Source organism: Canis lupus, chromosome 9, assembly GCF_048164855.1.
Source record: "Canis lupus baileyi chromosome 9, mCanLup2.hap1, whole genome shotgun sequence".
Lineage (NCBI taxonomy): Eukaryota > Metazoa > Chordata > Mammalia > Carnivora > Canidae > Canis > Canis lupus.
Window position 1 is genome coordinate 65,952,606 of NC_132846.1, and position 25,006 is coordinate 65,977,611.

At 47.4% G+C, this 25,006-nt stretch overlaps 1 protein-coding gene across 1 annotated transcript; it reads left to right on the forward strand.

Moving 5' to 3' along the window:
- The first annotated feature begins 242 nt into the window (after positions 1 to 242).
- On the forward strand, positions 243 to 3,096 carry TCL1B (TCL1 family AKT coactivator B). The gene is made up of 3 exons (XM_072837750.1): positions 243 to 404; positions 2,692 to 2,862; positions 3,043 to 3,096. Exons 1-3 carry the CDS (start codon positions 243 to 245, stop codon positions 3,094 to 3,096), a joined length of 387 nt encoding a protein of 128 aa, XP_072693851.1.
- Positions 3,097 to 25,006: the final 21,910 nt, after the last annotated feature.

Consider the following 25,006-nt stretch of genomic DNA (forward strand, 5'->3'; position numbering starts at 1 on the left):
CACCGTCCTGGTCCTGAACTGGCCCAGCTCCTCCTGCCCCTGCCCTGGGGTCTGCCTGTGCCTGCCCCCTGTGTTGGGCTGCCTCCCCCACCCCTGGGTGGGCTAGCCCCTTGTTGCCCGCCCCCCACCTGCAGCCCAGCCCACCCACCGGCCCCGCCCAGAGGGAATGGCCCCATTTAAGGCTGCCGGACACCAGGAGGCCTCACTTGTGTTTCGAGCCCCGCGTGGGATGAAGTCTTGCCATGGCCTCCGGGCCTTTTCCATGCCTTGGGTTGCCCCCACACCGTCTGTGGGCTCTGAGGCCTGGCGTCTATGAGGACGAGAGGGGGCGGACCTGGGTGATCGTGGTGGTGCGGCTCAGTCCCTCCTGGAGAGCTCAGGGCAGGGCCCCCCGCCACCATGCGGTGAGTTGTCGGGCATGGGGGTGGGGGGTGGGAGGACTGCGCATGGACCTCAGCCTGGATGCACCTGTCACATTCAGTGATAGGGCCCCGGACAGAGGTGAGAGGAGGCTGTTCTACTTGTTCTGAAAAACTCAGCCCATGCAGGGTCCAAGCACAGTGATGTCCATGCCTGATGCAGTCCCAGGAGGTCTTACCTGGAGGGGCCAGTGTCATGAGCTTATCTGCAGGAGAAGATGCGGCCCTCACTGGGAGGCTGAGGGGAAGGTAGGTCAGAGCCCAATCCTGCCCTCAGTACATGCTGGGAAGGCTTCACGGATGGGGCAGCTATTCAGCTGGGCCCTGCAGCATAAGTAAGAGTTTTCCAGGACCGCACAGGAGGCTTTGCAACCTAGAGGCAGCAGGTGAGACAATAGGGTAAAAGAAACGTTGGCATCCAGTTCCTTATCTGCGAAACAGGAATAATACAACTCTGTGGCAGGTGAGTCACAGATGCAGCTCCCCAGGTGAAAAGACTTGGAAGCGTTTGACAGATAACAACTCCTGGAATCCCACTTGGGAAACAGATTCCGGATTCCTTCGGAAACTAGGGTGGAGTCTAAGACCCTTTAGGATTTGAAAGCTCCTCAGGTGATAAAGATAATCACTCTGGTAGGAAACAGTGGCCACAGGTGGGGGGTTTAGATCCATCTTAGAGGGGTACAATAAATACCTCCGTGTAATATAGTAAAAGCTTGTCAAGGTATTGAAAATGCCATTATAAACAATTTGCTGACATTTTAAATGATACAAAATATTCTAGCAATCTTCAAAGAGATAATCCAGAAAATTTTTGGTGGAGAACACAAAGTATTTCCCACACCTGCACCAAATAAAGCTTGCAAAAAATTCTGGGCAAACTATTTTGGTAGGTTTTTTAAAAGCGTAAAATGCATTCAGTGGAGAAACTGAATTCAAATAATGTAGCTACGGATGCAGTGTGGGAACCTGGAGAATGAGCATTTCCCTCTATTTAAAATAATTACTACTTAGTAGCAGATCTGTATTTTCATATATAATCTTAGGATGGGAAGCAGCTTTCTGAGCCTGACCTAATATATAACGCCCAGCAAATTTTCTGTAAAGGGTCTAATAGTAAATGTTTTCAGCTTTGCAGGCCCAAAGGACCCTATAGTGACTGGTTGACTCTGTCTTGTCATGCAAAACCAGCCAAAGACAATATGTAAAGGAATGAGCATTTGCCTACAATAAAGCTTTATTTACCAAAAGAGCTAGCCGGCCAGATTCAGCCCACACTTGGCTGATACCTGATCTAAAGCCAGAATCTAAAGGGAAAGAGATTTTGCTGTGTAATTAAAAGACTTTCCTCTGTAAAATGAGCCCATAACAAAGTTAAGACAACAAATTGAGAAAAATTATTTGCCATATGTATGATTGATGAAAGACTAGGATCCTTACCTCTTAAAGATGCTCATCACAAAGAAAAGACAAATACTCAGATAAAAAAATGCTGTAAGGAGCTTTCCATTTTGTTGCATAACAAAGGGAGCTTTGATTATGGTTGATGGTGGTTTCCCCACTCACTTTTATACCTTTCTGTATTGGCCACATTTCATTTTATTGTATTTATTATGTTTGTAATAAGTATGTGAAGGCCAGAATCAAAACTACAATATACTGGGGATCCCTGGGTGGTCCAGGGCGTGATCCTAGAGACCCGGGACCAAGTCCTGCGTTGGGCTCCCTGCATGGAGCCTGCTTCTCCCTCTGCCTATGTCTCTGCCTACCTCTCTCTCTCTCTCTCTCTCTCTCTCTCTCTCTGTGTGTGTGTGTCTCACAAATGGATAAATAAAATCTTAAAAAATTACAATATATTTTGGGAGGAAACCCATCACTCCCAGGACCTAAGGTGTATAGGTACTTTATTTTTTACAAAGAAGATTAAAAATCTCTAGAAATGGCTAGGACAGAGAGGCCCAAGGCATAATCTGTGCAGGTCGAAGGTTGCTGATGGGTGGGAAGAGTGGCTACCTTTTCAGGGGTACAGTGGGGGTAAGGTGGGATGCAGATCAGTGAGAGGACCATACTTGGGGGAGCTGGGAGAGAATCAGTCATCCCAGGTCTAGACTAGACCCCCAAGAGATGGTGGGTCTGGGACTCTGAAAACATTCACATCTGAAGGGGCAGCTCCCCAGCGGGCCAGGCATCTAGGATGTTATGTGTTTGCATGCAGCCCAACTTTCATGGGAAGCCTGTCCCTGATGTGCCGCTTCCTCTCTGGTCCCTGCAGCATGAACCCAGCATCACAGTCCACATATGGCAGATGCCAGTGCACCCCCAGGTGCCCATGCTCCCCAGCGAGCTGACCCTCTCCCAGCTGCCCTTCACATGGCAGCTCCACCCTGGAGGAAGGTACAGAGCAATGGATTCCAGACTCTGGGAAATAGAGGACCACGGCCAGGCAAGTGTGTGGTGGTCCCAGGACAGGGTGATGAGGAGCAGGTGCTGATGGCATGTGTGCAAAGCAGAACAAGGGATGGAGTGGCTGGGCTACTGAACTCCACAGACCTGGGTTCCCATCTCCTTTGGGTGGATGGATATGCATTTCCTAGGAGCTCTGACTGCTGCCCCTCTCCTGCAGGTTGACTCCACAGAGCAGCTGATCCTGACACAGCTGCCACCGGGGAATGACTGACGATGGAGAGCCGCTCACAGGCTGGTATGGCAGGGTCTGTGTCCAGCAGTGTGGAGGTCAGACAAAAGTAGAGGGGCCTCCCCTCTTTACAGGGAGATGATACCGACTTCCTTTCCCTCCTGCTGTTCCCTGAGCTATTCTCACACAGCTACCCCATCAGCCTCCTTGGATGTGATTTTCACTGTGCATGAGAGCTCACCAAGTCCTAGTCATCATTTACTCTTTGCAAGGATTCTGTAAGGTGTATGTTTCAACATCCCACTTGACAGATGAGAAAGCTGAGGCTCTGTGGGTTGGAAGGATTGCCCCAAGATGTGGAGCCCAGACATAGTAGCAGTCCTGCTCACATCCGAGGAGGTCTGACCCTGGCACTAGGGTTCCTCAAGTCAAATCACTGGCAGTGGTCTTTGAGGACCGTGCATCCATCTGCAGATGCCTTCTCCCTGACACTGACCAGGGCAGGGCCCAGTGCATTGGGGGGACTTGAGCTAGGGTCTGCCCTCCCACCCCTTTGTCCTGCTTGGAGTAGGTGCCATGTTCCTCCATGGTGCTCTGTCTCCTTTTGCCTTCTCCTGGGTCTCGCTGGCCCTGTGGGTCCTCCTGAGGATCTTCGCACACCTACTCCTCTGTTTGCACACCCAGCATAGCCTCTGTGGCGGGGGGCGGGACGGGGGGAGGAGGCAGTGGGGCCCTTGCCAACTCTGCTTTCCTGTTGTCCTCAGGAGTCCTGCTGTACTCGGCTCTGCACTCAGAGTGACCTGCCTGGATGGGCCCCATCTGAGTGCTGGGCCCAGTTCCCCTGCTGGCCGCAAGCCAGGGTTTCTTTTTCCCTTTGGTGTCCCTGATCCCGATCTTCTGAGTACCCATCCCCAGATCCCTTCCAAGGCCCCCAGACCCTGCTCCAGCCAGACCCCTGGCCTCCATTACAGCCCGTGATCAAAACTTGTCATTGGCCTGCACCATATCAGGCAGGGAGTGGGTCACTTTAAGAGATGGCCTCAGAGGGAACCAGGTCTGGATTTGGGACTCTGACGGGCATCAGTTCTGCTGACCTGCTGGCCAGGAGGAGATGGAATGCTGGGCAGGCTGTCTGCTTTGGAGTCCCAGGCAGCCTGCCTGCATCAGGGGGGTGCGGTGGTGGCACAGGTGGACTTGGCCTGTGGTTCTCCTGCTGCTTCCATCCTTCAGCTTCTCAATGTGATGCTGGTCTGTGAAGGTTCCTCCAGGAACTGGTTAATTAAACTTTACTGCTTGTGGTCAACTCTTGTGCTGAATCAGTTTATTTTAAACTGGCTCTTAGTGCAGAAAAGCAGTGGCACTTAAGCTGGCACTTAAGGTTGAAGGTAAATTTTAATGACCCATCGAGAGTTTTCCACCCTGGGAGGAAGTTGTGATTGGCCCACTTCAGGAGCAGGATGCCAGGGGAAGGGAGGCAGGGGAGCCTCCTCTGGGGGCTCTGTGTGAAGCCTGGTGAAGGCACATAAGCCTGGCAGGAGCTGGGGGAGAGCCCTGTCTTGTGTCCAGATGACCCCTCCCCGCCGCGTGTCTTCATAGGATGGCAGAGGGAAGGGTCTGGAGCACCAGGCGGAGTCCAAGCTGCTAACCAGGACCACAAGGGAAGAAGAGGGCAGTGTGGACTCAGGGCAGGGTGACAGTTTAGTGGTGGGAAGAAGAGGGCAGTCCCTCCCCTACACCAGTCATGAGAAGAAATCACCAGTGGATTAAAGTCCTAATCTGAAGAAAGTGCAGGAAAATTTGTTTGTGATCTTGGGGTACGAGAAGCCTTAAGACACAGAAAACCAAAGATAGGGATGGATGGATGGATGGATGGCTCAGTGGTTGAGTGTCTGCCTTTGGCTCAGGTCATAATCCTGGGGTCCTGGGATTGAGTCCTGTATTGGGCTCCCTGCAAGGAGCCTGCTTCTCCCTCTGCCTGTGTCTCTGCCTCTCTCTGTGTGTCTCTCATGAATAAATTTTTAAAATCTAAAAAAAAAAAAAAAAAAGCCAAAGACAGTATAAACAGTTGTTCAAGTTAAACGTTTTCTGTAGGACAACATACCATACCAAAAGGCAAGGTGGAGGAGGCTGGGACTGTATACCTAAGCCCTACAATGTAGAATGGAGAGAGAACTTCTAGAAATCTCCAAGAAAAGAGGGAAATTGCCAGGAACTAGCAACTTAGAGAAGAGGATGTTGGAGGGAAGAGGTTCAGGTTTCAGGACTCAGAAATCTGCAACCTACAGAATGGGAGATTTTTGCAAATGACGTATCAGATAAAGGGCTAGTATCCAAGATCTATAAAGAACTTATTAAACTCAACACCAAAGAAGCAAACAATCCAATCATGAAATGGGCAAAATACATGAACAGAAATCTCACAGAGGAAGACATAGACATGGCCAACATGCACATGAGAAAATGCTCCGCATCACTTGCCATCAGGGAAATACAAATCAAAACCACGAGATACCACCTCACACTGGTGAGAATGGGGAACATTAACAAGGCAGGAAACCATAGATGTTGGAGAGGATGCGGAGAAAGGGGAACCCTCCTGCACTGTTGGTGGGAATGTGAATTGGTGCAGCCACTCTGGAAAACTGTGTGGAAGTTCCTCAAAGAGTTAAAAATAGACCTGCCCTATGACCCAGCAATTGCACTGTTGAGGATTTACTCCAAAGACACAGATGCAGTGAAACGCCGAGACACCTGCACCCCGATGTTGATAGCAGCAATGTCCATAATAGCCAAACTGTGGAAGGAGCCTCGGTGTCCATCGAAAGATGAATGGATAAAGAAGATGTGGTTTATGTATACAATGGAATATTACTCAGCCATTAGAAACGGCAAATACCCACCATTTGCTTCGACGTGGATGGAACTGGAGGGCATTATGCTGAGTGAAGTAAGTCCATTGGAGAAGGACAAACATTATGTGGTCTCATTCATTTGGGGAATATAAAAAAATAGTGAAAGGGAAAAAAGGGGAAGGGAGAGAAAATGAGTGGGAAATATCAGAGAGGGAGACAGAACATGAGAGACTCCTAACTCTGGGAAACGAACTAGGGGTGGTGGAAGGGGAGGTGGGCAGGGGGTGGGGGTGACTGGGTGACGGGCACTGAGGGGGGCACTTGATGGGATGAGCACTGGGTGTTATGCTATATGTTGGCAATTTGAACTCCAATAAAAACAACAACAAAAAAAAAAACAAAAAATAAGTCTGTATTCTTGGTGGAAGTAAAGGCTTGATGGGATCGTGTGGTGGGTGTGTCAATTGTTACAGCCACTTTGGAGGTTTGGGGACAATCATAAGATGGCATGTGGGGCCCTTACATGGAGTGCCTCCCTACAGCAGGGTTGCTGAGCTCCGTGCTGTGGACATTTGGGACCAGGTAATTCCTAACCACGAGGAGCCACCCTGAGCATGGCAGGGTGCTTGGCAAGCAGCATCCCTGGTCTCTACCCGCTAGGTGCCAGTGGCACCCTCTCTGCCCCTTCTAAGTTTTGACAACAGAAAAAGTTTTTCCAGGAAATGCCAACTGTCCCCCGGTGGGGGATGGTGCTGGCATGTGGAATATTGCCCCAGATGAGAACCACTGCCCAAGAAAATCGCTTGCCTGTGTGCAAGTCAGGAGAGGTCAGGAGAGCCAGGGTGACAACTGTGGTCCATCGAGGAACGGTTGAATGAAAGGAGACCCCATGAGCAGAGATTGGGCTGAGCCCCTTCCAATTAAAGGCTTCTGTGACCTGAGAAATAGGCTCTATAGAAAGCCCCCCTGCCCTCAGCATGCTCTCCCCTCCCACTGGCCTGAGATAGGGGCCCGGAGCGGGTATAGCCCGCATCCTGCATCCCAGTCACAAACCAGGAATGACCGCATGATGATACACAGGGCAAGAGTTAGGAAGCTGTCCTTTTAGTTGAGTGGAAAGTTTACAGAGCCAGGGACAGCAGGGAAAGGAGGCAGGCCAGGGGGTGTGGGGCTCTCCTGGACACCCGGTGCGTGTGTGATCCAGGGCAGGGGACTCAGCCTCCATACCTTCGCCTCTCCTACCTGGCAGCCATGAGAATGAGTGTAATGATCAAGAAATACACCTCTTGGGTGCCAGGCAGGCTGGTTTGGGGTGCCAGCTCTTTACAGATGCCAGGAGTGCCAGCTGTCCAGCCCCTGGACGCACCCCCAGGATGGGGGAAGGAAGCCACTAGTCTCGTAGGTAGCTGGGCTTGGGGGCAGCCTCTCCTCCTGAGAAACAGGGCCTCCAGTCGTTGCCCCCTGCAGGAAGTCTCCAGTGTCAGGTTGGGGTGGCTCTGCCGCTTGTGTCCCAGGGCCTGCTTGTCCTATGGCATTGGGAGGCTCCCTGTGCGCAGGCTGGTCCCTGGGGATGCGCCATTGGGATCTGCCGCCTTCTGGGCACCGCCCATGGTCTGCATGCCTGCACGGCCCCCACTGCACTGCCACATGTGTTCTGTGCCTGTGACGGCTTCACCTGAACTCCCATTGCCTGCTATGCCAAGGGTCCCCTGTGACTCCCCCTGCAGTTTCTGTCTGGGTGGTCTGTCCTTGGTATCTGGTGTGGGCTCAGCTTGCCCTGGCACCTGGCTGGTGCCACACGGGATATGGTGGTGGCTCATAGATGCTCCAAGAGCCCTCACCTCACCTCACCGTACTGTGCCTTTTGCTTTGGCTAGGCCCCCCAAATCACCAATCTGAACTCAGGAAGGGGGGAAGTGGGCCTGCTTGATTTTTCTCCTCCCTCCCTCCTTCACTCTGTCCACACTTCTCCTTTCTGAAGCAGGAAGAGCAGCAGACTCTCCTTTCACCTCCCTGAGGCCTTTGGGCTCAGTTGTTGATACGCTTAAGGACAAGAAGAGAGGGGGACCTGGTGGCTCTGTGGTTGAGCATCTGTCTTTGGCACAGGTCACAATCCCCTGGGCTCGAGTCCCATATCAGTTTCCCTGCATGGAGCCCGCTTCTCCCTCTGCCTATGTCTCTGCCTCTTTCTCTATGTCTCTCATGAATAAATAAATCTTAAAAAAAAAAAAAAAAAAAGGACCAGAAGAGAAATCTGGAAATCTTTTCACAGGATGGCAGCCTGGCTGGGAAGGGTGCTGTCCTGCCCAGTCCAGCTGCAAATGTCAAAAGCCTCTGATCCCGCCCTGCTTCCTCTTCCTCAGAATAAAGACCGAGCCTGTCCTTTCTGCTGGGATGTGACATCTAAGCTGGTCCAGGACAGAGGCTTGAGCAGGAGAGGGCAAAGAGAAAAGGACATCAAAATGTTTAAAATAATTCCCAGTGCATACCCAGGGTTGCCACAACGTGCTTACGCATGTGAGCTGGAGGTCATCCTGTGGCCGCCTTTGTCTTCTGGTTTCTAAATGTTTGCTCCAGGTGGACGGGGCGTGCATGTGCGGTGTGGCCTCCTCAAAGGCTGGACCTAAAAATTCATGATGGTTGGCTTCAGGGTACGGTGAGAAACCCTGCCTAAGCTCCACCTAACAGGTGCTGAAGACTTAAGACCAGTGACCAGGGACTGTGTTCATGATTTCTAATGAGGAACACAGGAAAGGTTGTCCAAGAAGATAGGGAAAATTAAGTTTTTTGTAAAGAATTATGGGTGGCACACAGGTGGTTTAATTATTTCACCTGGGAACCTTGGGGCCACTCTACATGGTGAAATCAGTGGCCACAAGCACGGTAAGTGTCCCTCCTCTGGGCCAGAATTAGGGCCAGTGTTTGAAACTCTGCACTCCCCATGTGGCCGGGGCCCTGGTCAATGGCAACAGACGTGGGTCACGCATCCCTGGAAGTCTGCATCCCAGGTGAGCCCAGCCCTGCTCTTTCCAGTTGGTATCACCCACTAGACATCTTCCTCCACGGGATCCAGCTCTCTTCTCCACGACAGCTCTGTCTGAACCATATCACTCATTTGTGTATTTGTTTTTCCTCAAGTATGGGAGCTTCCTGAGGGCATTTGGCCAGGTTCTACAAACATTTACAGAACCTCAACATTGTGCCAGGCCCGAAGCCGAGTGTCAGGGGAAGGGAGGTGAGTAGGAATCGCTCCCTACCTTCTTGGGGCTCAATCTGATCACAGAGCCAGGGGCTGTGATCAGGGCTGGATGCAACTGAGGCCAAAGTGCAGCAAGAGAGGGGGGTTGTCATTGCACCCGGGGGATCCAGGGAGGCTCCATGGAGGAAGAATCAGGGTAGAAGAATCCTCATCTTCACATGACACACGGCCATCTTCGCAGCACTTTATACTCAGACCATAAATGAAATACACCATCTGATGTAAAACTTTGACCCTGAAAGCAAGCCTGGGATGAAGGCAGGTCTGGGACTTCTGTCTCTGTCACCCCAGGTGAGGATCTGGGGCCCCAGCACGTGCGCTGGTCTGTAGTCAGAAGGGGCAAAGGCAAGTCCAGAGCCTGTGTCCCCCCCCGGGGTCTCCATTCCCACTCCCCTCCTCTGCGCAGCCAGACAGAGGCTGTGGGGTGGGAGAAATGAACAGGTGTGAGAGTGGCTGAGGAGAGACAATAGAGCTTAGTGACGAGCAAACATCAGCAGGATGGAGAGGTGGAGGCAATGGTGCTTCTCAGAGCCTTGGTTTGGCCAACTGGTCCTGAGTTGGGAGCATGCAGGGAGGCCAAGATCTAGGGTAAATAGAGTGACGAGTTTGATTTTTTAAAAAAGATTTTTATCTGTTTATTCATGATACACAGAGAGGCAAAGACATAGGCATTGGGAGAAGCAGGCTCCCTGCAGGGAGTCCCATGTGGACTTCACATTCCAGGACCCCGAGATCACACCCTGAGCCAAAGGCTCAACCACTGAGCCACTCAGGTGCCCTGATGAGTCTGATTTTGAGTGGCTTTTTGGATGCATGTGGAACATCTGAGCAGAGGCCTCCCATAAGCAGAGGGTCTAAAGAAACATCTGGGCTGAATTCATAGATGGGGAAAGTCAGCAGAGAAGTGGTCACTGCAGCCAGTGGAGTAGAGAGAACTATTTCAGCCTTTGCACTTCTGTAGAGGGCATAGAGTAAACCTTGGCTCTGCAGGCCATATGGTTTTGTGTTTTTTTTTAAGATTTTACTTATTTATTCATGAGACACACACACACACACACACACACACACACACACACACACACACACACAGAGGTAGAGACACAGGCAGAGGGAGAAGCAAGTCAGGAGAGGCTCCCATGCAGGGAGTCCAATGCGGAACTCGATCCTGGGTCTCCAGGATCATGCCCTGGGCTGAAGGCAGTGCTAAACCGCCGAGCCACCCGGGCTGCCCACCGTATAGTCTTTATTTATTTATTTTATTATTATTATTTTTTAATAATAAATTTATTTTTTATTGGTGTTCAATTTACCAACATACAGAATAACACCCAGTGCTCATCCCGTCAAGTGCCCCCCCTCAGTGCCCATCACCCATTCACCCCCACCCCCCGCCCTCCTCCCCTTCCACCACCCCTAGTTCGTTTCCCAGAGTTAGGAGTCTCTCATGTTCTGTCTCCCTTTCTGATATTTATAAGCAGCTGTGCTGTTGGAGCAGAAAGCAACCATGCCCAACATGTAACGATGGGCATGGCTGTGTCCCAATAAAACTCTGCTTAAAAAGAGTCAGTAGGCCAGACCTGGCTCACTGGCCATAGCTTACTGACCCCTGCTCAGGAGAACGGGGACAGAGCAGAAAGGAAAATGGCAGATTTTGAGCATGACAACAAACGAATCAGCAAAGGAAACAAAGTCAAAAAGATCTAGTTGGCAATGGCCACGATAGCCAAACTGTGGAAGGAGCCTCGGTGTCCAACGAAAGATGAATGGATAAAGAAGATGTGGTTTATGTATACAATGGAATATTACTCAGCTATTAGAAATGACAAATACCCACCATTTGCTTCAACGTGGATGGAACTGGAGGGTATTATGCTGAGTGAAGTAAGTCAGTCGGAGAAGGACAAACATTATATGTTCTCATTCATTTGGGGAATATAAATAATAGTGAAAGGGAATATAAGGGAAGGGAGAAGAAATGTGTGGGGAATATCAGAAAGGGAGACAGAACGTAAAGACTGCTAACTCTGGGAAACGAACTAGGGGTGGTAGAAGGGGAGGAGGGCGGGGGGTGGGAGTGAATGGGTGACGGGCACTGGGTGTTATTCTGTATGTTAGTAAATTGAACACCAATAAAAAATAAATTAAAAAAAAAAAAAAAGATCTAGTTGGAAAAACCCCAAGACAGAAGATGGCTAGTTGAAAGAGAGAGAGAGAAAAAAAAAAAAGAAAGAAAGAGAAAAAAATCTGATGTATGTGGAGAATGAGCGAGAGCTAAAAAAAGAAAAAGAAAAAAATATATATAATCTTTAATGATGGCAAGTGGCTGAGAAAACAAGGCATCACTTGTGGCTGCGGTCTGCACAAGCCCGGGGGCACCATCCATGCAGCCAGGACAGGCTGGTAGGCCAGAGCTGTGCATCATCCCGGCCACGATCCCCTCTGGTGATTAATAACCACACAGACTACAGAAAATAAAAGGCAAAGTCCACGCACTAGAAAACACCATCACAGACAGCTGAAAACCTGAGTGAATACTTCTCTCTGAAATCAAATACAGAACACAGAGTGTTGCCATCAGAGCCCACAGAGTCAGACAACAGAGAGAGAGAAACATTGGCTGGTGGAGCCTTGGGGAAAAGAAGAGAGAAAAGCCACTACAGATGCAAAAATCACTTTAGAAGCACTTGTAAAAAGAAGACCTTGCTGAACCAGTCAAGGTTATGGAGGATGGGCTTGATAAAATGGAGGCAGCTCTTTGGGGGGAAAAATAGAGGTTTACAAAGGATTAAAAGGAAAAAATGACAAGAGCAGAAGATGCTCCAAGTTTCAATTCTCTGCTTTTAAGAAATGATGCTAACTTTCTTATGAGATATTTGATACTAGTGATAGAAAAGTTATTAGGGGATATTGAAGCAACAAAGTTTTACTTAAGATTTGTTTAACCCCCATGCAAATAATAAGAAAATGCTGGTACCTATGTTATATTCAATAGCATTATCTCATTTTGGGAAAGGCAACTCCATGACACTTTGTAACATTGGAAATTATTAAATTATTATTGGTTTTTTTTTTTTTTTAAAGAAGAAGATGCTCCAAGGAGGTCCAACATTCATGGAAATCGTATCCTTAAAGAGGACTAAAACAGTGAAGTGTGAGGTGCCTGGCTGGCTCAGTCGGAGGAGCGTGTGACTCTTGATCTCGGGGTTGTGAGTTCGAGCCCCACGTTGGGTGCAGAGATTACTTAAAAGTAAATAAATAAGCTTTAAAAAAGAAAGGGAGATAAGATTTGAAACAGTTAACTGAAGAAAAATTGCCTGAAATAAATAAGGCGTCTTATTCTACAGCTGGGAGGGTACTGCTGTGTTGCAGGAAAAGCTGCTGTAGAATAGGTAATGCTGAGACCTAGCCTGGTTTAAAACTAGGGAGGTGGGCAGCGCGGGTGGCTCAGTGGTTTAGCACCCCCCTTCAGCCCAGGGCTGAAGACCCAGGATCAAGTCGCACGTCAGGCTTCCTGCATGGAGCCTGCTTCTCCCTCTGCCTATGCCTCTGCCTCTCTCCCTCTGTCTCTCATTAATAAATAAATAAAATCTTTAAAAAAATAAAAATAAAAAAAAAATAAAACCAGGGAGGCAAGATAAAGGAAGCCCACGGTGAGCATCCAGGCCTCCGGCACCTCCCATCCCCAAGCCAGGCCTTTCAGAGGGACACAAGACCAGCCTGATCTCTGACTTCTCCACAGAGGTTAGTGCAGTGCAGGAAGGCAGGGGAGCCCCAGGAAAAGAAAGTGAGACACAGTAATTTGATATCCAGAAGGTCTGTGAGCAAATATAAAGGCAAGACACATTTCCAAACATGTGACATTGAAGGGTATATGGCTCTCATGAGCCCGTCTTGAAAATGATTGCTAGTAAACCATGAACAGAGAAGTCATGGTAAAGAACAGACAGCGTTGGTGGGGTTGTGGGGATGAATGAGCTCCTGGGCGCTGGGCAGTTCTGCTGCTGATCGAGGTTGTGGTCACCTGGGCATATTTGCTTTGTCAAATTTGCCAATCTATCAACTTAGGATTTTTGTACATTTCTGTTTATATGTTGTATTTTAAAAAAAAAGTCTGGTGGAGAGTTGGAGAGTATTGAATTTACTTAGGACATCAGTCACTGTTTTAGGAATTCTTATGGCACAGAATATTAAACTTCTAAAGCATGACAATATAAAAATAATAACAGTGTTTGTTGGCGAACACTAGGAAGGGGAACAAGAGGGCAGCATAGAATAAGAACATAGGGGTCATGGAAAGGGCTTCAGAAAATATTGTTGAAAGGCCAAGTAACAGAGCTAGGATCATACTACATAAAGGGTAAAAGTAATTGCTAGAAAGAAATAAGACTCAAAAGCAGCCAAATGTGGTGGTGGAAGGCAAGAATGGGCAGTGGGAAGAAGCCCAAGGGCATAACTTCATCATCCTTCTTGGTGGAGGGCTGAGTTCTTACCTCAATCTCTCAATGGACCATATAGACTTTCCACATTATCATAAAGCAAACAGGTACCGCCCCAATATATTTGAACCAGTTAAGAGAAGTCAGGAAGGCAAAGGGTTATACATTTAACACACAAAACCAGTCTTCTGGGTGGCTCAGTCAGTTGAGTATCTGCCTTCAGCTCAGGTCATGATCTTGGGGTCTTGGGATCAAGGCCTGCATCAGGCTCTCTGCTAAAAGCCTGCTTCTCCCTCTCCCTCTGCTTGCTACTCTGCCTACTTATGCGTTCTCTCTCTCTCTCTCTCTCTCTGTCAAATAAATAAATAAATAAATAAGATCTTTGAAAAGAAAAAAAAAAGTTTTCTATGTGCAGGCATGAATCAGACCAAAATAATGAAATATTTTAACGTGACGTTAAAAATACCCATATAAAGCAGATTTTAAAATTCTACTGGAGGACAGTAGAACAGTCTTAAACACACGAAAAGGCATGCTCATTGTTAGAACCGTTCAGTGAGTTGAGCAATTGACCCATGTGCCTCCTTTTCCTTATCTGTAAGATGGAAATAATAAGAGCAGCCACCTCGTAGAGCTGCTGTGAGGATTAAAGTAAAGCTCTTGAGCACATAGGGCCACATAAATGTTGGTAAGCTAAATGGGAAGACCCAGTATTGTAAAGATGTAATATCTCCCCCAACTAACTTATAATAAATGAGATGTAATCACGGTTAGAAATATTTAAGGAAGAATTTTGTACCTGGTCAACTTGGTTCTAAAGTCTACATGGAAAATGGAACATGTCAGAGATGCTGGGGGACATCTGAGAGAGGAGGGTGGTCGGGGGCTCTCAGGATAGCTGTGTGAATAACCAGTGGGGGTCTCAGTGTTAGAGCCATGGAATGGACCAGGCTTTGGGAAGAGAGGAAGACACATCAGGGGGTTTAGTATATAATCAGGCTGGCATTTCAAAGTACCGGCAAAGCCAACAATAGCCAACTGGCTAGCCGTTTAGAAAAGAAATTTTTGGTTAGGTTGCTACCTCTTTTCTCATATGAAAATAAGTTTCAGTTGGATTAATGAGGTAAGCAGATTTTTTTTAAAAAAGATTATCTATTTATTTATTCATAAGAGATGGAGAGAGGGGCAGAGACACAGACAGAGGGAGAAGCAGGCTCCCCAAGGGGTATTGGATGTGGGACTCAATCCTAAGACCCATCATTAAGACCTGAGCCAAAGGCAGACGCTCAGCTACTGAGCCACCCAGGTGTCTTGTAAGCAGATTACAAGATGCCAGAAGAACACATGAGAAAATATGTGATTGTAGGGTAGAGAAGTCCTTTCTAAGAAAAACACATACCCCTGAATTCACAAAAGAAAAAAACAATAAATGCAATGACATAAAAAATGAAAAATTTCTGCATAGCAGAAACAAAAAACCTAAACCCTGAAACAACTTAGCAGGATAAAGACCAGCGTGGAGGGGAAATTTGGCAAAGGACCTATTTTCTGAATATATAAAGATCCCTTGTTACTGTTTCCTCTCTACTAATGCCTCACCAGCTTAGATTCCATGTCCCACCAAACACTCGTCTGCAAACTCACGACTCCTTGCCCCCTTCTGAATTATTTTCCAGGTAAAATGCCAAAGTTGGTTGAACCTGATTTGCCTCCTTCTCTTCTAAACCCAATACAAAAATATGCTGGACAAAATAATACTCATGCAAACAGGCTAAGTGTTCATTTTCTGTTCCTGGCCACAAACTTCAAAAGCTCAGAGGTCTACTCGGCCATTCTGTGAAATTTCTCTGGTACATCTGACTTCACTGGGTCTGAGATGGATTGTTTCATTGCAATTTTTTTCTTAAACTTAGGACTCCTTCCTCTCCTACTCTCAGCTCATGGCCTGGCCTCACACTTCCTGGAAAAACAGAAGACTTTAACTGGGAGTTCCACCTTCCTGCCCATTAAAATCCCATGGTCTCCTTCACAGGTCTTCTTCCTTTAAGTAGTTGTCCCATTGATACATATTTAATATACAGAACACTATATATACAGACATTGCAGTAACCATCAGTGCTAGACACTGTCCTAAGCCTCAGCGAGGTCCTTATTCTTTCAACCCCAGTAGGATCCCCCCAGAGTCCGTGATTTCCATGCTCTCTGAATTAGTTTACTGGGGCTCCCAAAACTGGGTGGCTTATATGACTGAAATTTATTTGCCTCATGGTTCTGGAGGCTGGAGGTCTGAGATCAAGGTGTCGGCAGGGTTGGTTTCTTCTGAGGTCTCTCTCCCGGGCTTGTAGATGGCCGTCTTCCCCTGTGTCCTCATGTGTTCTCCCCTTGGTACGTTTGTGTCCTCTCCTTGTATAGACACCAGGCACATTGGATTAGGGATATCCTGATGGCCTCATTGTTAACTTCTTTACCTCTTTAAAGGCATCCCATCTCCCAGTGTAGTCATATTCTGAGGTGCTGGAGGTGAGGACTTCAGCATGTGAATTTGATGAGGACACAATTCAGCTCATAACATTTTCTCTGATGACTGCATCAGACTTTGCCTCTCTCAACTCTACAATGACTCTATTTCCTCTTCCATCTTGGTAATAATCTCATCCCATAAATGACTGAGAAAACAGAAGTTCTCAAACTCTTCCACCTTCCCCCACCAGATCTCCAGTCTTGCCCATATCAGCAACATCTTCCCTTTTGTCCCTTCTATCACAATGGAATTGCAAGGTGCCCCCCCATCAAAGGCCATTCCTTCTCTTCTTCTGACTCCCCAGTACCACCTCATCCCCATTAACACATAACCTCCAGTAGCTCCAGTCTTAAGAATGCTCCACTGACACACATCTGCCCCTCCCACCATGCCCACTTCTTTGGCTTACCTTCAGCATCTACTCCCTGTAAGACCATCTATGCATATTCCCTGCCCCTACTGTTCTCTTCCACTCACTCCTAGGGGCTTTCATCCCCACAACTCTGAAATTGCTCTTGTCAAGGTCACCCTTGGCCTCTATGGGGACAAAGCCAATGCTCATTCTCTTTCCACTCCTTATTCAATGTCTCAATGCATCTGGTCTAATTGCTCATCCCCTTGTCCTTGCCACTTGACTTCCATGACATCACACACTCCTGAGTTTCCTTTTACTTTACCACCACTTCTCAGGGGCCTTGGCTGCTTCTTATCTGATCTCTAAATGTTGGAGCAGCCCAGGACTCTGTGTTGGGCATGCTTCCTCCCTCCCCTGACTTATCTCTCTCTAAGTCAACTCATCTAGTTGGGTAATGATTCCCAAATTCCTGTCTCTACTCCAGACCTTGCCTCTGAGTTTCAGGCTCCTTATATGATTGCCTTATTGGGGTGTGCAGGTAGGAAGGCAGAGCCCACACCAGTTAGTTCCAACAGAGGAACAATGGCACAGGGAATCAGTCCAGAGGTGCTGGGAGGACTAAAGACAAGTAACACAGAGAATAACAACTGCTGGAAGGTAGTACCTCCCCCAGCCTGGAGTGATGGAAGAAGGAGCCAATGTTGGCAGAACTCAGGGACCAGGACCATCTGGTAGGAGCTGGATCTAGAAAAAAAAATCAGTATCTCTAATATCTAGGAGGCCTCTCAAACATAACACATTTCTCTCCCAATACCACCAGCCCCTGCCTGGGCTTCCACATCTTGGCACTTGAAAGTACCATCTGTTAAGTTACCCAAGCCAGACACCCAGGTGTCCCTCTGACTGCTCTCCTTCCCTCCACACCATGCCATGCCAACCCAAAGTGACCGTGAAGTAGCCTGATCAGACATGCACCTGGAATCCTCCTAAATTCCTTGTCTTGTCAGTTCCATGCCATTCCCTAGACTACACCACTATCATCTCACCTGGAATCCAGAATTGTCAACTAACTGGACTCTGAGATTCCACTCTTGCCTAATCTGCTCCCTTTCCCACACAGTAGTCAGGTTGAACATTTAATGAAATCAGTCAAGACATGCTCCTGCTTAAGACTCTTCAATGGCTTTCTTTTGCTCCTAGACTAAAATGCAAACACTGGGCTGTAGCCCTAAATACGCTACCTAATCAGCCCCTGCTGTCCTTGCAAATGTCAGTGCTCACGACTGTGGTGAGGAAACACCATGCCTGAACTGGGAAGAGGTACTTTACATGGGGGAACACATCCCACAGTGATGGCCCCAAGGAAGGGCAATGGCATATAAAACAGAATAAAGGATAATATTGGTATGGAGACCCTAACCTGTGATTCTGAACTCAGTATTTTGCTAGGGACACCAGGAGTTGCTCCTAATGTTCTCTTAAAGGCTCCTTGAACTTGAATGTGCCAATGGCCTATGATCAATGAAACAGATGCTGGCACTTCCTTGCCATAGTGTAGAGGAAGCAGCCAGAGGCTCTATGAGGCCTAGAAGCCTCCCTTCACTAAGGCACAAATAACACACTGATGGAGGCTGCCCATGCCTTTGAAAGCTCTGGGTGGGCTTGTCCCTCCCTGTAGGCCATAACTCACTGAGGGATGCTGCAATGGAATTATCTGTGGGCAGGATGGGATTCTGAAATAGCAGAGGCCTATTGACAGGACCAAACTAGATGGATGTAGTTTCCACAGTAGGAAATCCAGGGACTTGATGGAAGGAGATATATGGCTATGGCTAATAGACCAGGATGCTTCTAGAAATGAGATCAATGAACAGCTGACTAGAGTGTTGCTAGACTTTTTTTTTTTAGAGTGTTGCTAGACTTAAAAAGAAGGAGGAGGAAGAGGAGGAGAGGAAGAAGAAGATGATGATGACAACGACAGGGATGAAGAGGAGAAGGAAAGAGGAGGAAGATGCTGGAGGAGATGGAAGAAAGAAGAAGAATCACCATTGAGCTGAAGTCTGACCTCAGTGCTCACAAAGGGAAATCATGATCCCTCACCCAGTTTCCAGACTGTTCATGGATCCAGAGCCCATTGACTAAAGGCCAAGTCCCCCGAGTCAAAGCCATTGCAAGTATATATTCTCCAGAATCTCTCCTAAGGGACCTTTACCCATTTCCAAGAGGAACTCTGCACCAGAGAAGGGAAATAAATACCCAGCCTTCTGGAAGACCACTGGGCATGGGATCCTAGCTGACATGGATGGCAGGGGATGTAAGACACCATCATGGCTCTTTAGTTGGAGCAGACACTTAGGGAAGCCAAGGGTCAAATGGAACCCTGGCCAAGTCTGTCTAGCTCTAAGAGTAAAATGGATCCTCCCTGTGGCTGTTTCTGATCCCTGAATGTAGAATTGGGAAATCGTTAACAGCTGGAAGAACCCTTGTGCTGGTGCCATGACCTGTGGAGTAGGAGCCACCATGGGAAGAAGGGCTGAGTGGAACCCCCTGAAGCAGTCCCTCCTATTCCTCCTCTCACCCTTACGCTCAGTTTAGATAATATAACAGAAGCAATGCTGTGTCTTGGGAGGTTTTGTTGAGATTCATGCCAGAAAATAAGATTTCAAGGAATGGTGGTTTCCATCCATAAGTGGTTCCTGGTCAATCCACCAGTTTGACTCTTGGGGTGGGGGGTGGGGGTGGGGTGAATGGCTGTCTTAACAAGATCCAACAGACCAGGTAGCTTAAACATTTATTTCTCATGGTTGTGGAGGCTGGGAAGTCCAAGACCAAGGCACAGCAGATCCAATGTTGGTACAAACCCCCCTCCTGGTTTGCAGATGACTCTCTTCTTGCTGTATCCCCACAAGGCAGAGACGGGAGAGAGGAAGCCAGCTCTATTGAGTTTCTTCTTATAAGAGCACTAATCCCAACACGAGGGCTCCACCCTCATGTCCTAAGTACCTCCAGAAGGCCCCACCTCCAAATGCCACCACACTGGGGACTGGGGTTTCAACAAATGAATTTCGGGGGGACACATTCAGTCCATGGTGGTGGCAGATGATGGTGGACTTCAACATGTAATCAGATGGTAGCCCAATCACAACTATCATACCATTATTTTCACTGGCACCAATCGGTTTCTCATTCTTGGTATATGCTCACTGGTCTGCTCAATGCATTCTTACTCTCCATGTGTAGAGAGGATGAAAAGTTTGCCTTTATCAGAAAGGCAAGCAGCACACATTCATTGTTTTGCCCCAGACCCCTCTCCTGGACCTTGAGCCTTGGCGTTTCACGGGGCATGATGCTGGGCCACCATATCTAGACTTCATGCTATTTGACCTGTTGAACAGGAAGTGGCAGGTCCCACGGCTGCCCCCGTGAGATACGTGTGTGTCAGAGAAGGGGAGACAACTCCCCCATGAAGGTTCAGGGCTGCCACTGGAGGGAAGTAGTTGGGGTCCTGTGGCTTGTGGCATGCCAAAACATCTCCTCTCAGCTGAAACACTGTTTGGAGTGGGGCCCAGAGGAAGTTTGGGATCTGCAACAAATCTGTCCTGCCCTTAGGGCCAAATGATTGGGCACATCTGAAAGGGGCCTTTCACATTACCCACTGCGTAGCTCAGAGCGGCTTTCCACGGGCAGCATGTGGAAAGCTAAGGAAGCCTATCGAGTGCCACATCTCCTTCGTGGCAGGAGGTGAAGGGCTGTGGAGGTAGGGGGGAAGGGGAGCAACCCTCCTGGGTTCAGCAGGCTGCAGTTTTTATATACCTCACCACCCCGCCAAAACTCATCAAATGGCACAACACAGCTCATCGGATTTTTACAAACACAGAAAACAAAGCCTATGATGACATGCTCTCAGAAATAAAAAAATAATAAATTTATTTTTATTGGTGTTCAATTTGCCAACATACAGAAAAAAAAGAGATATATTTGACAAGATATTCTTAGCTGATATATTAGCTGATATATGCATGGATTTATATCCAGGCTCCCATATCTGTCCCCTTGGTCTAGGTGTCTGTGTTTAGGCCAGTGCCATATTGTTTTGATTACTGTAGTTTTGTAATCTATTTTGAAATAAGGAAGTGTGGTATCTCCTGCTTTGTTCTCCTCATTGAAGATTGCTTTGGCTGTTGGTTGCTATGCCACAACCTTTATGAAAGGGAGCGTGACAATAATGAGCAAGATTACATGTATTTTCACCCTTTATTCAGCAATAGTGCATTTAGGGATCAATTTCAAAGATATATTGATAAATATTGCTAAAGATTATGTCACAATTTTATTCATTGTGGCTGTATTCGTAATAGCCAGAATAGAAACAACCAAAGTGTGCATCAATAGAAGAACTAGCTGACTAAATTATGGTACCTTCACACAATGGCATACTCTATAACTGTTGAAAGGAGTGGGAGATGTCTCTACATTGCACTATGGAGTGGTCTCATGGATACTGGGGTTTTTTTTTTTTTTCAGATTTACTGAGGTATAATTTGTACAAAAAAAAAAAACAAAACAAAACAAACCCTGCACATAGTAATGTATACGATTTCATGAGTTTGGGTATACGCACACATCCAGGTAACCATCTCCATGATCAAGGTAATAAACATATCCATCACCTCCAGGAAAAAAAAAAAAGATATAAAAAAAATAGGAGCCAGTACCCCCCGCAATGGGCTTCAGGCTTGGGGTGTGGTTAAAGGGATTTTATTTGTAATGTTTTCTTTTCTTTTTGAATTTTTTTTTAAAGTTCTTATCTATCCATTCACGAGAGATACAGAGAGAGAGAGAGAGAGGCAGAGACATAGGCAGAGGGAGAAGCAGGCTCCATGCAGGGAGCCTGATGTGGGACTCGATCCTGGACCCTGGGATCATGACCCGAGCCAAAGGCAAACACTCAACCACTGAGCCATCCAGGTGTCCCATGTAATGTTTTATTTTATTATAAGGAAAATGTACTTACAGCTCACTTGGTGCAGTAAAAGTTGGTATCAAGGAATTGAAAAACAAATATGCCCTACCAAGAAAGCAAGCTATCACAAATGGTTCTCCGTCCACTTACCTAAATAGCTACATAGCCAGTACCTCATACCTTAGTCCTTACCATGTAGGACAGCGGCCAGCAAACTCTAGTCCCTGGGGCCCAGCTTGGCCAGCCACCTGTTTTTATAAATAAGGTTTTGTTAGAACAGAGCCACACTCATCATTTACATGCTGTACATGGTTGCCCTCCATACAACAGAGGCAGAGTGGCTACAACAGCGACTGGTAATGGCCCTTAGAGCCAAAATATTTACTATTGGGCCCTTTAGAAAAAGTCTGCTCACCTCCGACTAGACTCCTTAACTGGTTTCTCTGGCACCTTCTGCTGGCTCTGGGCTCAGCGTGAGTGTCACCTCCCAAGATGGGCTTGCCTGAGGTCGGCCTGGTCCGCAGCCAGCCCTGTCCATGCTCCTGATTGCTGCCCTCCATCTACCCCATCACGGTGCTTCTTTCCGTGCTGGAATGGCCACCAAACTCAGGGCCAAAGATTGAGTTGAATACAGGAATACTGGATGCCAGAAGCAGGACAGGTTCTGGGAACATCTGGGCCACACCTTGTACTACAGGTAGCCTGTTTCCGAGGCTGGGAATGGGGGATAATGGAGGTACCCACTTCCTTTGAGGCTAAAAGGAGATAATCCACACTAGTCACATTATCACAGTAACTAGTGCGTTGTCACTACTGGTTAGTCTAACTCCCTTTCCTGACCGAGCTGGTGGCCGAGGTGCAGAGAGAGGGCTGGTGTGTCTCATTCCTACAGCAAAGTGAGTCAGTAGCTGGGACAGAAACACAGCCTGGATGCTCCGCTGCGTTCCAGACCTTCTGACCCATGCTGCCAACCGGGGTGGGGGGGATCCCCTGGAGCCTCTAGGAATCAAAGGAGCTACGAACATTAGAAAAAACTGGGGGCACCTGTGTGGCTCAGTGGTTGTGCACCTGCCTTCAGCTCAGGGTGTGATCCCAGGGTCCTGGGATCGAGTCCCACATCGGGTTCCCTGCATGGAGCCTGCTTCTCCCTCTGCCTGTGTCTCTGCCTCCTCTGTGTGTCTCTCATGAATAAAAAAAATCTAAAAAAAAAAGGAAAACCCAGGAATAATGAACGAAGTTCAGGATACAGTATTTATACATTTCTGTTTTGAAGAAAAAGGACTGTGCAAAAATATGAGAATAAAAATACGTAATATACAGATTTCATTCTCTTCTTTAAATATGCAAAGACCTTTGTTTTAAGCAGCCACAAAGCAAATAGTGTGGTGTTATTTCAACTTTACCTTTTCCTCCTGTGGCAGTAACACCTGGATAAATTCATTCCTAGGTAGCCTGGAGCCAATGGGGGCTGGGGGTGCTTGTCAGCCTGTTCTACAGTCTCCAAAGAAAGCAGAAATGTTGAAAAAAGGCAGTTGTAACTTGGAGCAAAAATCGACCTAATTATTTGTGATTATATGTCATGTTTTTAAAGGCGAGCCCTTCAATACGCCAATTGTGTGATTTTTTTTTACAGAGCAAATTGCATTGTTCTTGCAACATTTCTTCATTTCTAGCTACAAACCAACATTCTTTCCTTCCTGTTTAAATTATATTAATCAAAATAAAAGAGCAGCCAGACATTTGGTTTGTCCCTCAATGCCTTTTATGACTCTTTACAAAGTAAAATAATCTTAGAAAGTTTTTGATCTTTTCCTCCTTAAAAGCACACTCAATGACCCTTCCCACCAAATACAGAAAATATCATAAAGAAGGAATACTGATTTTTATTGAATCTACTATGTGCAAGGCTTCCCATCTGCTGGCTGATTTTTAAAAAAAATTATTTATTTATTCATGAGAGACACAGTGAGAGAGGCAGAGACATAGGCAGAGGGAGAAGCAGGCTCCCTGTGGGGAACCTGGTGAGGGACTTGATCCCGGGATCACCCCCTGAGCCGAAGGCAGACTCTCAACCACTAAGCCACCCAGGAGCCCCTGCTGGCTGATTTAATCTTTAAAACAACATCATGAGATAGGTTTCAGTGCCCCGGTCTCATTGTGGGTAAGGAAACGGAGGCACTGTGAGGTGAAGCACTTTACTGTGGGTTTGAGTCAGAGGGCTGACTGGCATTCTATCTAAGTATGTTTGTCTTCTGAGTTCACAGTGGTAGCAGCACTGTGACTGAGAGCATGGACTAGAGCCAGGAGCCTGCTGTACTCCACGTCTGCTGCTGACCAGCTCTGTTAACTTGGAGCCAAGTGTGGAGTCTAAGACTCAATTCTCATGTGTGTAAAAGAAGCATCAGTATAATAATATCTCCCCTTAGGGTAGGTTCTTACAATGCTTCCTTTATGGCCAGGTGGGCTTGCTTCATCCCTGAGCCTGGCTCAGGCCCCTTTCCTGGCCTCTACTTGCTCCTAGAGGACCCCAGGACTTCCCACAGCAGACCCACATCCCACCTGATTTCCAGTAATTGTTCCTTAATGGGCTCTCTCTCGCCCTTCTTCCTTCTCAACACTCTCAGTGTGTCTACTAGGAAGAAAGGAGACAGAAAAAGAAAGGAGAGTAAAGAGAGAACAGGTAATTGGCCACAGCAGCTCTGGCTTCTAGGAGAGACACACAGTTTCTTTTTGGAATCGTCTTTTATGTAGCAATACACAGGGATGCAGCATTGAATCGCTGAAAAGCTAGCCCCAGGCAAACAGAACCAAGTTGTTCTGCACACACAAAGTAAGAATGTTAGTTTTTGCAGGATTAGCTATATGAAGGAAGGAAGGGTCTGGGAGGGAGGGGGGAGCCCAGAAAGATGAGGCAATGGGCTTAGTGGGGAGTGGAGGGATGATGCTGTAACCATGACTGAGAGATTTGTTTCAAAACAAGTGTCTAATATCCACTTTTGGGCATCGTCTGAAGATTAACCCACAAACCTCCCCAAACCCTCAAACTTCACTCCAGACAAGCCCCCAAAGTCTGTCACCTGCATCCCAATGGTGAAGACATCCAAGCAGTGCCCAGTGTGAGGTGGAGTGATAGGTATGGAATAAGAATGAGAGATGTGAGAGAGCATCCATAAACCAAACTAGATCAGTAGATGCTGCAGCTCTGGAGTAAGGGGGGGATGATGATGATAAGTGTGAGACCCCACTGAAGTCTCTGGAGAGACAGTGAAAGGTGACATAGAGATGGCAGGAGTCAGGCTAAATTAAATCAGGTCTAAAGGATAGAGTTCCCCCACTGATGTATAGAGTACAGCAAATGCAGGGTATTTCATGATGAACCAGACATAATTATCAAATTATGAGCAGAGTCTATTATTTTTCTACAGGATAGGCTAAATTTGTGCGTGCCTTCCAAGATGAAGGTTTACTGTGATTGTCCATGACTCCCAAGGGTTGGAGGATCAGTAGAAATGAGACATTAAGATATTTAACCCAATACAATCCAACTGAGCAGGCAGTGAAGTGAA

Bases quoted from the DNA above. Each gene is read 5' to 3' on its own strand.
- TCL1B (XM_072837750.1), top strand. From the start codon at position 243: ATGGCCTCCGGGCCTTTTCCATGCCTTGGGTTGCCCCCACACCGTCTG. The intron at 405-2,691 runs GTGAGTTGTCGG...TGGTCCCTGCAG, and splicing joins GGGCCCCCCGCCACCATGCG to CATGAACCCAGCATCACAGT. The intron at 2,863-3,042 runs GCAAGTGTGTGG...CCTCTCCTGCAG, and splicing joins AAATAGAGGACCACGGCCAG to GTTGACTCCACAGAGCAGCT.